At 40.5% G+C, this 15,623-nt stretch overlaps 1 protein-coding gene across 2 annotated transcripts; it reads right to left on the bottom strand.

The window, feature by feature from the left end:
• Nucleotides 1–248: 248 nt before the first annotated feature.
• Nucleotides 249–2,116, bottom strand: her9 (hairy-related 9). 2 transcript variants are annotated; one of them, XM_063886207.1, is made up of 4 exons: nucleotides 1,793–2,116; nucleotides 1,586–1,681; nucleotides 1,384–1,471; nucleotides 249–1,275 (listed from the first exon to the last, which is right to left on the bottom strand). In XM_063886207.1, the coding sequence occupies exons 1-4, from the start codon at nucleotides 1,898–1,900 to the stop codon at nucleotides 701–703; spliced, it is 867 nt and encodes a 288-aa protein (XP_063742277.1). In that variant the 5' UTR covers nucleotides 1,901–2,116; the 3' UTR covers nucleotides 249–700. The 2 variants fall into 2 exon arrangements, with proteins under 2 accessions (XP_063742277.1, XP_063742365.1); XM_063886295.1 differs by having other exon boundaries at nucleotides 249–1,272.
• Between the last annotated feature and the right edge of the window lie 13,507 nt (nucleotides 2,117–15,623).

The raw sequence follows: 15,623 nt of genomic DNA, 5'->3' as shown, positions 1-15,623 counted from the left end.
CTTAGTAGATTAATTGATATAGTATTTAATTTTTGGAGCATAGTCAATAGGGTGCCACTTCGATTAGGCCTTAGTTATAACTGCTGTGAGTCTGTTAAAAGTTTTCTTAAGTTCACAATGTGACTTTTACGCATGAATGTGCCTTTTACGCATGACTTCACAAACTACTGAATGACACTTAAAACTCTTAAATACAGTGTAATAAAACCAACATGGGAAATAACAGAAACAGGATGCCGAGAAGAAAATAATTTCTGAAAAGTTATTTATTAAAACAATGGGCCAACACCCAACTTCAGTTTTTCTTTTCAACACAAAACAATAAAGAATGTAAAACACAGCTTTGGTATAACAGTCAATAACAAATCTGTACAAAACTAAAACCTTTTCATAAAAAGTACTTCATAACAAACTTTCCTATAAATCTTTAACATTTACAGCATGTTTATCACCAAAATCCAAATGTTGGAATCAGACAATAAATTATATAGAAAAACAAACATTGGCCAAGTAAGGCGACACTTGTTCCATAAAACGAAACAATAAGAACTACTGGGAGGCATTAAGTGGTTAGAGTTACCGTCCCGTAGCGGAGTAGTCACAGGTTAAATTCCTGCAACAGTTGTCTGTGCAGTCAGTTAAATGTCTAAACTGGAAAAGTAATGCAAACTGGTTTGACGTGAGTCTCTTTTCTCTGGCGCTACCAAGGCCTCCAAACAGGCTCGTTGCCCTCCGAACCGGTGCTGACTCCGACCGGGCTGACTGCCTGTGACCCCCCGGAGAAGGAAGTCATGCCATGCACCGGAGAAGCAGCAGTTGATGCCGAGCTGCCGTGCACCGGACTCGCGTTGATGGCAACAGGCACTCCTGCGTTTGCGTAAAGTGGTATAACAGGGGATGTGCCGGAGGCAAATGCTGGGTTAGGGATCAAAAATGCAAACTGTCCATCGCTTGCAGGTACAAGCTGAAAGCCACCGAAGAGCTTAGGGGAGATGGCCTCGACAGGACTGAGTTTGGAGCCCATGGTGGCAGCGTTGATGGGCAGAGTAGAGGGGAGCTGCACATGGAGAGGTTGAGCCAGGTGCGCCTGCTGGGACACGGCCTGCTGCGGGTACATCATCTGGCCCATGCAGCCCGAAAGGTGGGTAAGGAGCCTCGACCTCACCTCCGTGTTCACCCCCTCTGAGGTGGACAGGAAGCGGGTGACTTCGTTCATGCACTCGTTGAATCCAGCTCTGTATTTGCTCAGGACGGTGGCATCTGCTGAGAGTGCTGCTGAGGGAAAGAAATAAAGAAAGCGGATATTAGACACGGAGTTGTGACTCTTTTAACAACTTCCTAATGACTTCAAAACGTTTGTCGTAAATTATTAAATTAACTTACCGCTCATTTGAACACGCTGCAGGTTCCTCAAGTGCTTCACAGTCATCTCCAGAATATCTGCCTTTTCCAACTTGGAGTGCCTGGAGCTCTGTAGGATAAAACATGAGAAGTTGAGTATGTATTCAATGCACGTTCAAAACGAAATGATCTATCAACATGAAAAAGCATAATGGTGATGTACATGACATTTATCTCAACTTACATCTTTTTTAAGGGCGTCCAGGATGAGGGTCTTGAGCTGGCCAAGGCTTTCATTTATTCTTGCTCTCCGGCGTTTTTCCATGATCGGTTTGGATGACTGCAAAAAAGAAACAATTCTACATAAATGTCTTGTCCACAATTTATCCAATTGCAAACTGCATGTCATGAAACATAGATATTATATGAAATGTCATCACACAATGTTTACCTTTCTATGCTCGCTGGCATTTTTCGGTTTGTCCGGTGTGTGTGTTCCGTTTGCTGGGGAACCGGCGATAGGGGATGCCGTCTGCTTTTCCATAGTGTCAGCAGGCATTGTTAATCAAACCAGGTAAAAGCGTAAAGAAGTAAATCCTCTGCCGGAGCTCCGAGAAAATGAAAACGTTGAAAGTTCTCCGCTGCAGAGCATAAAAGTATGACAGCCCCACGGAGCAGATATCGTTGTATCGTTTGTTATCACTGAGCTGTCATCTGAAAACAGAAATGTGTGTTGCACCGTGGAGGGCGAGTCTTTGCTTCTGACTCAGACACACGCCGTGGCCGTACTTATAGACGACTCGCGTGCTCCCAGTTCGTGTGAAACCTTCTCTGCATTCTTTCCCACACTCGTCTCAGCCAATAGCAAAGAGGACTCACCCATTGGGCGCGGGGCAGACCGCTGATTGGACAACACCCCCGCGGGCCGTCAGTCACGCGCTGCTCAATCAGCCCTGCAGGGACAAACAACAAAGCGGAGCGAGCAGCAGCGGCCGGGATGTGAAGTGATAAGGGAGGGCTGGATGTTTGCTTCCAACTTTGCCCCGTGCTCGTCAAAAATGTTATACTGCTCTCGGTGTGTGTGTGTGTGCATGTGTGTGTGTGTGTGTGTGTGTGTGTGTGTGTGTGTGTGTGTGTGTGTGTGTGTGGGTGTGTGTGTGTGTGTGTGTGTGTGTGCGTGCATGCGTGTGTGTGTGTGTGTGCGCGCGCGCGTGTGTCTACGTGAAGAATGTAGAGCCTGTGTTGAATAAGACTTTGACAGTACACCTTTAACAGTGTGTGCAGTTCATTTGAAGAGATATCTGTGTAATCATTCAGAAAGGTTTCGGCTGCATATTTATGTATGCTTCTGTGGTTATTATATTAGTTTAAATTGTGTAATTTGTGTGTGTAGGAATTTATGAAAATTCCTATAGAAAATATTATATTTTATGTTTTGGTATGCCCACTTCTCAAAGTTGGAATACCCACTGAGACTTATAGAATTTATATGTATTTATTTCAAGCATTAACATGTTTTTGGCCTCACATGAAAACACATTTTAATCTATTTTTGAAAGACTCTGCATTAAGGAGAAGACATCTGTAATGGCACGCGAGGCGGTTTGCAGTAGCACGCTGCAAGCCAATGGCATGCGGCCACTGTATGCAAATAAAGCAGAGCACACTCTCATTGGCTGTGTGAACAGCTCTGTGTCAATCATGCTGGCGCGGGAGCCGCTCAAAAAGGAAGAGAGGGAAGAGGGGGGCACATCTGTCCGCGTGCCATTCGCTCAAAGTCTCCTCCGGTCTACGCGGAGCACGTGCCATAAATTGCAGATTACATCCTGGAGACCAAGAACTATATAAAGCCAAAACTGAGAATCTGGAGGACTCATATTTAAATAATTAGTATTTCAGTACTCATATTGCCTAATAAAAAGTTCATATTTTTTTCGAGAATCGGCTAGTATCTAGAAAGCACTAGGATACAATAAAACACTCAACTGAAATACCATGTACTGATAAGGCTATTGTGTCAGTGCATCTCACAGGATATATAAGCCTATATTTAATTATAAAGGTAATTAAGTAAAAGTATCCTATGCAATTTGAACTACCAAAATACTCAAATAAACTACCTCCTAACTTTTAAGGTCCTTTCCATCAGATTTAGGCGAGTGTTTGAAACAAAGTATCACAGAGTTTGAAGGAGAATAGCACCACCTAGCGACCACTTTGTAAAAAGTTGGCGAATTTAACAAGACAGATCTCTGGGTATTTTACAAAGTAAATCAGCACATGCACTCAATGTCTAAGCTGAATAATTTGAACCAACCTAAATTATTCCAACCTAATGAAATTTGTATTTATGAAAGGTTTTACATGGGATGTAAAGATTCTATTGTGAATGATCTTCAAAAGATGTACTTATTCACAGAAGTGAATGTCCCTGTTATTTTTAAAACATGTTTTGACGTATATTTTATTTTGTGTTTGCTGTGTTATATAAACTAGAAAGACAGAGACAAATCCTCTTTAAAAACCATAAGGATCTTTTTTTGTTTTATGAACATTGTATTGAGTTGACCACAAGGTGGCACATATGTTGAAAATTAGTAAACAACAAAATAAAGCAAAGCAAATTCTATTTTGTCATACATACAGTAGGCCTAGTTTGCACCTGATGAGAATGTTTTAATAATCTGGTCAAATTAAATAAAAATCAACTTATAGGCCTATCTGACACATGGTTATGAAGTTATGCACACATTTAGGAGCTGTCAAATGTCTTTTATTACTCAGACAGTTAAAGGTAATTTATGAAATGGGAATGGAAAAAATGGGGACAATAAAAAACGTTATAGTTAGCAAATAGTTGTGCATACATTATATCACGTTTAAAAAAATAACAAGTGCAGTAGAATTGTTTATTAACAATATGGGTTTCAAAAAATAAAAGAAACTGATTAACACAGGTCTAAAAAAAAGTTGTATCCATGTCTACCAAGCATTTCTGACATATGTGCAAACATTCATACCATTATATACCCAGTACATACTGCATACATGTGCATCTATGTGAATTGTTATACACGTACCTAATCATACGTGATGTTAATTGCAAAGTATTTAGTTTAACATTAAGAGTTCACTGTTGCCATTTATAAAACAATTTAAAAAATCAGCAGAACAAACCACACAATACCACTTTAAAACACAAGGAAAAAACGAATGTGAAGTATGTTTTGTCAATAAAATGGTACCAACATGCACAAACTCGGAAAGGGTTGTCAGATTAAAATAAGGAAAGTAACACTTTTAAAAACACATGTGACAGTTTTTACATCTCCCTCCATAAATCTGCAACCGTAACACAAATGAAAACTTTTATGTGAGCGAGCAGCAGATTTCCATGTTAAATCAGTGTGTGTAGTCCAACAATAGGAGCATTACAAAGTCTAAGGAGGCGTAGATGTCATAGTAATCTTAAAACTGATGACAAAGTCCATGATCCTCTTTTGGTCAGCAGTCTATTGAAACTGGCCAAATGTAATAACATTTTGCTAAGCCCTGCTTCAGTCCAGTCTCTTGTAGAGTATCAGTCATTGTTCAGTGGCTCATGTCCCCCCCACATACATGGCTGAGCTGTGCTGAGGCATGCTGGACCCTTGTTTACCCAGGATCCTGAGTCTCAAGGGCCAGCTGTGTGTGCTTGGACACACATCGCCTCTATTTGCTTTCGGATCGGCCCAAATGATGCAGATCTAATTCTACAGAGCTCCACACAGATTATACAACTGCTCCCTGGAGTTGATGTGATTTTGGGTTGAATAATTTTGTGTAGGTGAAGTACCACCTGTTACATCTGATCCGAAGTCAGAACAGGTCTGACAACTCTTTAGTATTTCCGAACCCTATCCATCGATAATTCCCCCTCATCATTCCTGCATTTCAAAGATCTCAGGCTCAGACAACAAAGGGAGCAGGAATTCCCCTTCAACTGAAAGAAACTTTTTGAGTGACTCCATCATTAGAGCATCATTAAAGGTGATGCCGACATCCTGAGGAATGTAGAGAAAAGAAATCACTGCTGTTTTATAAGAGATGATCAGCATTCACTAGACAAGAGCCAAAAGTACTTGCTTTTTGACTTAGCTTTATGAGGTGGAGGTCTGCAGGAGGAGATGAAAGGGACCGAAAGGAGGGAGAAGCTGTGTTTGCAGATTTAGCAGAGTTCACTGGTCTGTTGTCCAGATCCGGTGAATGCTCAGCAGCTCCTTTTGACTGCCGCCTGCTTAATTTGTTGTTGTACAATGAGCCTGTGGACTTCTCCAAATCCATGTGCAGAATGCAGAAGCAGAGTCAATTATATCTGTATTAGGTGGTGTTGGCTGCACAATCCCTTTATACACACTCCCCAATCAAGAGCTAGTAGACATGTTTACCGCGATGAATCCCACACACATGGTCACAATGCCAATTTGGGTGGCTTTTGCTTTGTGTCAGATACTGTGGCTGTTTCCGAGCGGCAAAAGTAGAAAAGTGACCAAACCGGATGATACCTGACCTGTGGAAACTTCACTTTGGTGCACGAATCTTATTAAAAAGCTTTCAAATGTGGGTAACACACATTGGTGGAATGTATGTACTTCAGAACAATGATGTGGTACTTTAACCTTACCTGTATGTCTGTTTTATTTGACTTCAAAGGTCTTTCCCATTGAATTGCTGTTTCAAAGGCATTATTGTCATATACACAACAGTTACAGTGTATTTGTTGGCTAAGAAAATGTAAAGTCCCATTCATATTGAGGTCACCATTCTTAGAAACAAATCCTATCTACATTTTGTGTAACTTGCACCATCATGTTCTTAATTCTATTTCAAAGCCTACAGTGCTCATGCAGGATCTCATTATTTGTGAATCTACTCTATGAAAAAAATCAGCCAAATCCAGAGACTAGAGTTTTTTTTCTTTCAGAATACTATTACTTTTGATGAGTTCATTAAGCTAATACTACATATATACTTTTACAGAAGAAACGCTTTCAATGTAGGACACTGATAGTGGAGTTTTACTGTGGTATTGGAACTAAATCTGAATACTTCCTACAACACTGGTGACACAGTAACATCCAGAGACATGATGACTATCAGGGTGCAAGCATGTGCTTTTCTGTTTCCACATCAGAGATGACAGCAGGACTTCAAAGGTTCAGTTTGTACCAGTTAGAGCTGTGAGGTTTCTGAAACAATAAAGCCAGAAACCCAACCCCAGCAGATCTAAGCTTCTGAGTGAAAGCACACCTGTGGCTGCTGCATTCACCTCCCACTTTAAGTAGAGGGATTTGCAGAATACCGCAAACACAGGCTTGATGATTCATTAGGGAGTCTAATTAAACTCAATATTAACAAATATTTGTGTAAAAATATGTGCTCTTTTTACTACAAATATTGGCGAAAGATCTGAAGGGATTTTCCCCTGCCAGGACAGGATATTTCATGTGCGTTGTTGCTGGGGATTTCTTAAATTTGGGAGAGGCCAGACGTGTATTAAACGTTTTTTTACACCCATCATTTCAGCTGGTATTAAAACAGCTATTTTCCAGTTCAACTACTCAGTGTTTGATGTGTAACCAGGACTACAGGGTGCTTTATAAAGGTCAGAATTTGAATAAATTAATATGAATTTGGAAATATTTTCTCATGGCATTACACTGGTGGGTGCATTGAGTTAAAGGCTTCAAAGCTGCATGCTTGCACCACAAACGTGAGGGAAAATTGTATTTTTCATGCACTTTCACATTATTCTTCCTTAATCTCATTACTCCCTTGGCTGTTTTCATACCTGCAGATAAAAACCCTGAGATCAATTATATTTGCTTCACTTTTCAAGCGGCTTGTTGTCATTTTGCCATCTGCAGACCAGCATGTCCAGTACAATGTGGTGCATTCACGGAGCCTCTTTGGCTTTCTGAACAGAGAGGGACCCTTTTTCTCTTGCTTCTCGCCCCAATTCAGGGCTTTCTTCTCCCTTTTAAGTGGGCTGTTGATGAGGTTAGTCTAATCAGATTAAGTCAACTCACATTGGTCTCTGCAGTTTGTTTTCCTTCCAAAGGCGTCCTGACATCTCCTATACTTTTCTTTATCCTCCTCTTTGCACTTTTCATCCAGGCTTCCACCCAAAAAAAACCCTTTCAGCAGAGGTCCCAATGGACTCCTTTATAAACCGCAGTTCCCCAATGATATAGGTTATTTAGAATGGGTCAGTAGACTGCTATGCATGGGAAAGGTCTTTAAAGTTGTGCAATGACGCATTTGGACATTTCCACTGGTGTCTGTGTGAATGCCAGAGATTAGGTAAACACAAAGCACTAAATCAAATTTTGGAAATTGCTGGAACCTTTAATTTGATTTCGAAATAAATGTTTGAGGGAAGTTTTGTAAACTACAACGCTAATGCAATACACACTTTTATCTTGACACTTGGAAGAGAGTAAAGTTTTCACGGCCAACTTGTTAAATACTTTTTAAGTGAAATAAATACATTTATATTAGGTTGATTTCACAAGATCTGACTGCTACACTCATTTGATTAAAACATATCCGTTCTGTTTTAATCCTAAAAATCTATACTGCAAATGAAACAATCACATATTCTGTTGGCATATTTTCTTACTTGCTTTTTGGAACGCATGTTAATAAACAATGACATTAAAATAATTATACAAAAAATGATTACTACGTAGAGAGAGATTAATATTTGATATATAATATTGAAGAATTAGTGGATTCATATCCTAAAAGTTAGTTTTTGTTTTTATGAAATATGAATGTCCTGAACTGTTCTGTCATAATGAAAATAAAGTAAGACAAGAAGATCTTGAAATGTTCAAAGCAATGTAGTAACAATATTACAAAATGTATCATCACATTTAATAATAACTTTGTACATAAAAACCTACAAACTGCTCCACTTCTAAACAGATTTAGTAATTGGAGGGAGCCATTAGAGGAGGCAAAAGTGTGGAAAGTTCTTGACCCCACGGGTAAATAAATGATTTTTCTTCAAATTTGATTTGATTAATACGCACAGATGCCTATTTAAGAATATACCCCCCACCTGTAACTGTAAAATCTCTGAAGTTCTCATCAGTGGTGTGCCGTAACTTGATTCCCCCGCTAATAACAGGCTTACAAAGACAAAGAGCACAATGAGTACAGAGGAGGTCTTTTCAGATGACTTCAGAGCCCCCCCTGAGAAAAGACATGGCAGCCCACTGACTGAATGGAGGCTGTAGAACCATTTCAAGCTAATGGATCTGAGAGACTGTCCACATAATTACATTACAGCATTTCAGCAGCCCTTTGAGCTCCACACTTTCAGCTTGGGCACACCACAGCTCTTCATTCATATCATAGCTCTACACTGGAATGTGCTATGACAGATATGGCCCTCTTGGGCACTCTGGAACAAGGTAGCGCTCCATGGGACGGGCAACCCCCCCATCCCTATGCATACATCTCTTGGATTTAAAACAGAGGGTGGCCACTGCAAAGACAAAGGATCAAACGTGGAGGGCAAAGAAAATCTGAAAAATCGACTTAGTATCAAAGAAATCATGTTTGAGTCATGATTTCTTTGAATCATGAGTGCAAAACTACTCATATTTTCCTGCTAACCTTGTTTTGTCCTGTTCATTCTCCTTACTGCTGTTTCTTAAAAATGACATGCATTGCTTTACAGTTTATTATATAAGGTGAACAAGTGTATGTGTTGCAAAGGATATAAAGGAGCCAAGTAATACATATTAATAAAGACAAATGTAAACATCAATTATCAGTCCATCCTTTATGTTCTGTTTTTTTATTCAGCTTAAATCATCTTTCCATGTTTTCCTAGCCTATTGAGTAAAATAACTTGATGTAATGAAAAAAAAAACTTCTTGTGCAATATACATATTTCTCCTTCATTCAATTTGTCACTTAGGTTGCAAATAACCAAAAGACCAACTGACAATTGGGCAGAAAATCTGCCTTTTTCCAGCCAAACCAAACATGTGTAAAAGGATAACAAGACTTTTCACAGGCTGTGGTGAATGCTGCTGAATAAGTCAAAAAGACCAACACAGAGCAGAAAAGGGAACATTTTTCGGCACATTAACATACCGACTCCTCAATCAGTTTTGATTTATAAAGAACCTCTCCAAAGCTTCACAGGCCAAATTATTTAAATTTAGACTGATGTTTTCTCAATTTGTGACCAAAAGCGTAAATTTCACACAAAAGTTTCAGTCAGTCTATTCCAACAGACCAAGTGGAAAATCTCTCAAACTAATAAAACACAAAGCGTCAGTTTTGAGTTTTCTCTCTTTGAAAGCCATATTGTAAGATACCATTGATCTTTCAGTTGAATTTGTTGGTTGAAGAAATGCTTTGCTCTCAAGTCCTTATGGACAAAAAAAAATATTCCTTTTGTGGAGCAAATCAAGCCTTTATTCATTTCCCTGTGAATAATTCAATTCTTTGCACTTTTGTCTGGGGTCCGTAAGCTAAACAAAATCATAATAAAAGTGGAGAATGTGAACGTTTATTGGCCAGTGGAGGAGAGAGATGACCCCGCTCATCAGAGACAAAGACTCCTTTATGGCTTTGGTGTGAACCCATGACGCGGGCCTATTCCACTCTGACTGACCAGCACCACAGGAGATCCAACACGTGCAAAAATGGTGCCTCAGTAAAACCAACTCTTTTTACACGCATAATGGGTTAGAATCCTGAAAAAAGCCGTAATCTTTGCCCATTATTTAGTGCACGTACAGAGGGACCGGGTAATGGGCTGCAGGCTGTGTGGCAGGTTGTCGAAGACACCAACAGATTTATCACAAACCTTTTATGATCAGCCAAACAATATCTCAGAAAGTTGTAATATTAATCCAGGCGTTCATATATTTTTGACTAAATAAACGTAATGTGGCTAAGTTGCCTTAAAGGGAAACTCCACTGATTTAACACATCAAAGTCTGTTTGTATAAAATCTTTTGTGGCTCTAGAAGGAGATTCATAAAATCCGATAATACTACAAGTTTCATAAGGAAAACAATGGCGAACGAAAGTACTTATTAAATCTTTTTCAACAGTCTGCAAAGTTGACAAAGCTTGAAGCTAAATCATTTAATTGTCAGCAGTTACTGTTGCGTTTTTGACAAATAAAGACGAGATGTCTTGAACTTGTAAAACCCTCACTTCCACAGATCTTGAACCAAGATTAAAAACAAAGGTAATGGAGACTGTGACTGTAATGGCTCTTGAGCTGTGACACACCCCGCAGCATCAGATTGATTAAAATCGTGTCTTATAACCCAGTTTGAACACTCTTACAGTGTTCCTTATTAACATAATAACTCATTTGTAAGGGCAGTACTCGACTAATACAGACAGGTCACTTTACACCACTTAGGGGGCAAGAGATTCGGACTTCGTAAGATGATGGTGTCGATCCCTGGCAACATCCTTTATGTAATTGTTTAATGCTGAGGCTGAGCTCAGCACATTCCTGCACAAGGCCAGAGGTAACAAAGGTCCGGCAGGACTAATTGCTAGGAATATTTTATTTATAGAGAAAATAGCAAATGAAAAACAATTTTGTTCGTTGGTCATTGCAAATGTATCAATGGCCAACCGACTCAGGTTGATCTGAGGATAAAGGGCTTCCATGTTTGTGGTCACTACGAACATCACCCCATCATCAAAGTCCCCTCTAAACCCAAAACACCGCCGCCCTTCCTTTTCCCTCTGATGTGGAGATTCACACACTTCACAGCACGTACCCTCCCTTTAACTTTTATTTTGGGCCAAACATTGCGGAGGAGACGATTTGTGTTTCTGAAAACACCATGTATCAAACACATCAAAAGCCCAGGAAACAAAAGCGGAGGCTGGCAGTATGAGACAAACACTCCCATTAGTCACTGCAGTCTCTTTCACGTGTATCGTATCTCAGAATAAGGAGGGGTTGTTTACTCTGGAATATCTCACACTGTAAAGGCAAAGAGAACCTACCGCCTGGCCTATTCAACGGGCATGGAAACAAGTGGGCTACTGTGTAGTCAATTACAATAAACAAAGATCAAAGAGCACAACATTGACTTTATAATGCACCATGTGGCACAACCTTTTTCCTTACCAAGCCCTCACACTCGATCTTCCCACACTCATATACAAACTCACCATTAATAAGGTCTGAAAAGTGTGATTTTCAGCTCGCCCTGTTGTGTTTCTTTTCCTTGTCCCATCCCCACCCCCCTGCCTGGTGCTGACCCAGCCATCAGACCCCATCTGCCCCCTCAGTGGCCCCCTCCAACCCTGGGAAGAAGAGGCCCATGCTGGAGCTATACTACTGGGGCTCATTAGCAGCGCCCACCTGGAGGCTGGCTGGGGGCTAACAGGGGACCACAGGGGCCGAAGCCTTGATCTGTTGGCTCTGAGCAGCAGTGTGACACACAGCAAGGACAGGCCTGCTGCAGCATACAGCACATAGCACCTTCAGACATACAGTACATGCTCCAACAGCCCTCATCAAGCCTAATCTGTTTAATTGTTCCTTTAGCAAAGGCACACCTCTCCCCCCTTTCAGCAATGCCTTCTCATAAAAGTCAGACACAAGGTTTATAACTGTTTGTGTTGATGGTATCAGCACACAGTACAAACAGTCTGTAAAACAAAACTAGTACCTTTTGTGTGTACCATTCTTTGAAGTCTATCCACCTTATGCAAATGATTCATTTTGACTAACAAATCAAACCCTTTGTTTTGGGAGGGGGGTTATTTGCTATGAATCAGTATTTACTGGTGGGAGTGAGGCGAGGTATGCTGGTGTGTCTGTGGGCAATACTTCGATGGTCTGGAGCCCCTGTGGTCAGATGCCCTGGGTTTTAGACGACACAAAGGGATTCCTCTGAAGTAGCAGCGAGTCTCCTGAGTCAAGGGGCTCCAGTTAAGTCGACTGCATCCAGGGAATCACGTCGCTGTTTGACATCACAGTATCCGAACGACAGACTTTCGGACGGAATTTGGCTTTGGTGTTACATACATAGTGAATTCTTCAAATTGTTTCACATAACGTTGTCGGGAAAGAAAAGGCTGCTGTCATACTGAGGATCCTCAAAACTGATTTACTGATTTCATCTGCTCCTTTTGGTCTTGCCTTGTATCGCCACACTCTATCTGATCTATTATTAGGGACATACATTTCTAATTGTGAAGATATTTTGGTTAAGCCATTGTTATTGATTGCTTAATTATCAATTAACATACATGTATGTTTGGTTGTCCAGCTTGTTTGGGCTTACCCAAAACTAAACCACCACTAACATGGTCACAAAGTAGTTAATTATTCCAAAAATAGATTTACAAAAGATTAAATAGACTTTTCATGGCTGATATAGCTCAACCAAAGAAAACCAGGACTTGAAAGAATAAATAAACATAAAACACACTGTTTTGGTATATCTGCCTTACATACTAGCAACATTAACTGTGGTTCTGTGGAAGTAATGTGCCTGCAGGCAAGGAGGTTTGTTCCATTCATTTATCATTCATTTGCTTTGCAAAATGTGTTTGCATTGAGGATCATGCGCTCTGACATTTGCGTTGAATGAAACAGTAGGGAGGACATCATGGTTTTATTCATCTAGTAAAAACAGCAGCTGTGGGCCTCGGGCACGCGCCTCCTTCCGATCCTCAGTCCTGGGCATGCACTGTGTCAGGTGAAAGAAACCCCAGAGGGTCATCATTGGGACCTATAGATTGAATTTCATATGTTATATCCAATATAAAGATAGAATGGTTGCAGAGTTTGAATGGTTTAAGATCTGTTTGTTCAGTTTTGTGCAAGCAGTTCTTTTAATGAATGCAAACCTTCCTAAAAGTGTGATGGGTTGTAAGGAGTATTTGGTTTATCAGATCAAGGAGGAAGAGTCTGTGTTGCTTCTGCTGGTGAATTTGGACAATGGATTGATCATGATGAGTGGTAAATCTCAGTCACAGGCCACCACATCAAGAACAATTAGCATTAGGTTGACTCTCCAGGCTCACCCCTTAAGCAGGATGAAAAAAGTGACCTGCTGACTAAGCACATTCCACCTGCAGACTGCAGTTCAAAGGGCTCCCATGATGATCACCCTCTGCACCTCGCCGTTCAACTGCTATCCAGGCACAACCTGCCCTGAGGCAAAGCTCACCCTCCTCCACACCGCGGGTGACCCAGTGCTCCGTCATGAGCATCTCAGCCCATTCACAACACATGAAACTGCTTTGACTGCTAGCTGAGGCACTACCTGCCAGCTAAGAGCCTCAGGTGATGTTTGAATGGGTTTCTCTGGAGAATTAACCACACCTCTCCCCCCTCAGAGGGAAGGCACAAGGAGGCAACATATGGCCGACTCGGATGAATTCCCCTACTGTTTCAGAAGACTCCCAGAGGCCTTCAGGGTGATTGGAACGTCACGCTCCTCTTTACTAGATTAAGTCTAATAATCTCCCAGTAACGAGACTTTAAATCCAGGGTGATAAAAACACAGGGCCTGGGGGTTCACTTACACACAGTGAATGCTGTTTTCCCTTTAACACTTTATTTTATGACTGCAAGTAAGAGTTAATGATCCTCATCAACTTTCCCCTTGTATACGAGCAATGAGAGAGATTTTTTTTATATAGCTATAGGAAGAGATTCCCCAGATACAGTAACTTGATTCTGTTTGTATGTTAGAGGATCAAACCACTGCTGACAATGAAAAGTCAACATTAATGAGTTTTTATAATTAAAAGAACCGTTTATCCAACTTTAGAAGATTTAGAAAGTGCTTCTGAAGATTGTGCTCATCACAGTTATCCCTAAGATCTGACAACGTTATTTCACAATCCAAGCATGCAATGAGTATTAACCAAACCACTTCATAAAGAAAAAAAATGACAATGAGTGCACCCAAAGTGTTGGTAATATTTCACTTGTTCACAGAAAATCTGTATGCACCACAGCAACTAATGTCAAGTCCTAGCAGAACTACAAAGTCAGTCTGTTAATGAACTTTTCTTCGAGTAATTCATGCTTTTCCTTAACTTAGCAGTTAAGCTGGTGACCACATTGTCTTTAGTCATGGTCAGAAGGTTGACGTGAGTATTTTTAGAGAAATATCTTGACAACCAATGGATGAATTGCTGAAATGTTTGGTACGGATATTTAAGGTCCTTACAAGATGAGTTGTGCTACTATGGTAATTCTGTAAGTTTTTTTTGTTCTGTGGATTTTTTTTTACAAAAAAAGTCACATTTGATACATTTATCTGCTTGTTTAAATAGAGGGAAAAGAGTAGGCCGAATGGGATAATATTCATTTGATTGGGAGTCCATCCATCCATCTTCTCCTGCTTTTCCGTCAGGGTCGCGGAGGTAACAGGTCCAGCAGAGAGCCCCAAACTTTCCTTTCCCTGATTGGGAGTAAGCTCATGAAAAATACAAGCTTCAAAATAGAAAAACTTTTATGTATCTTGGCAAAATGGCAATGTGAAAGTTATCTATCATCAATTTATACTGACACTAGGACATGAAAGCCCCTGGTTACTTTTCTAAGGAATAACTGTTGAGTTCATAATGAAGCAGGACTCCCGCTGGAGTGTCGATCAGGCAGATGCCTTCACTGGGCTACAGGGCCAAGCGTCAGTCCTGTGTCCTGCCCTCCAAGGATTCAATTCATTCATTCACTGTAATTCATGTCCGACCATGACACAGGATGGGATGCTACACCCTCTTTTCTCTTTACTCATTTAATTGGACCTGGAGGCAGGAAGGAACCCCAGCAATGGGATATATTAAACTTGAATAGGAAATCCAACCTGAAAAGAAGTTTGACATCAGTTGAGAGCGTTCTCGTGATCATCAAGATGCTTCTGGAGCTTCTTCATAAGTTGTCAACTGACAGTATTTTGACAAACCTTTTTTGCATATGACCCCCACTAATCAATCGCTACGTATGACCACATGCTTAATATGTAGAGGAGTCCTGAGCTGTTCAGCTGAAGATTAACTCTCCCATTGAAGTGTGTATCGAGTGTAAACATTTTAGAGGCTTGAAGGGCTTTTTTTTATTAAAAAATGAATTATTTGATGAGTCAGAAGAAAAATAAAACAATGTTCACGCCCGCCTTTAAGGTTACAAAAATGCGCAGCAGCACATCTGAAGGTACACTAACAGTGTCAGTACCACTGACGGTGCCTTTCACTGTCACAAATGTAAGCAGTGC

Source organism: Eleginops maclovinus, chromosome 1 (assembly GCF_036324505.1).
Source record: "Eleginops maclovinus isolate JMC-PN-2008 ecotype Puerto Natales chromosome 1, JC_Emac_rtc_rv5, whole genome shotgun sequence".
Taxonomy (NCBI): Eukaryota; Metazoa; Chordata; class Actinopteri; order Perciformes; family Eleginopidae; genus Eleginops; species Eleginops maclovinus.
Note: the sequence above shows the minus strand (reverse complement) of the source record. Positions and strands in the feature narration are given on the sequence as shown.

Excerpts from the sequence above, each read along its gene's own strand:
- her9 (XM_063886207.1), bottom strand. The coding sequence starts at position 1,900 with ATGCCTGCTGACACTATGGAAAAGCAGACGGCATCCCCTATCGCCGGT. Across the intron at positions 1,472-1,585 it reads TGGACGCCCTTAAAAAAGAT|AGCTCCAGGCACTCCAAGTT; the intron begins GTAAGTTGAGAT and ends TTTATCCTACAG. Across the intron at positions 1,276-1,383 it reads GCAGCGTGTTCAAATGAGCG|CAGCACTCTCAGCAGATGCC; the intron begins GTAAGTTAATTT and ends TCTTTCCCTCAG.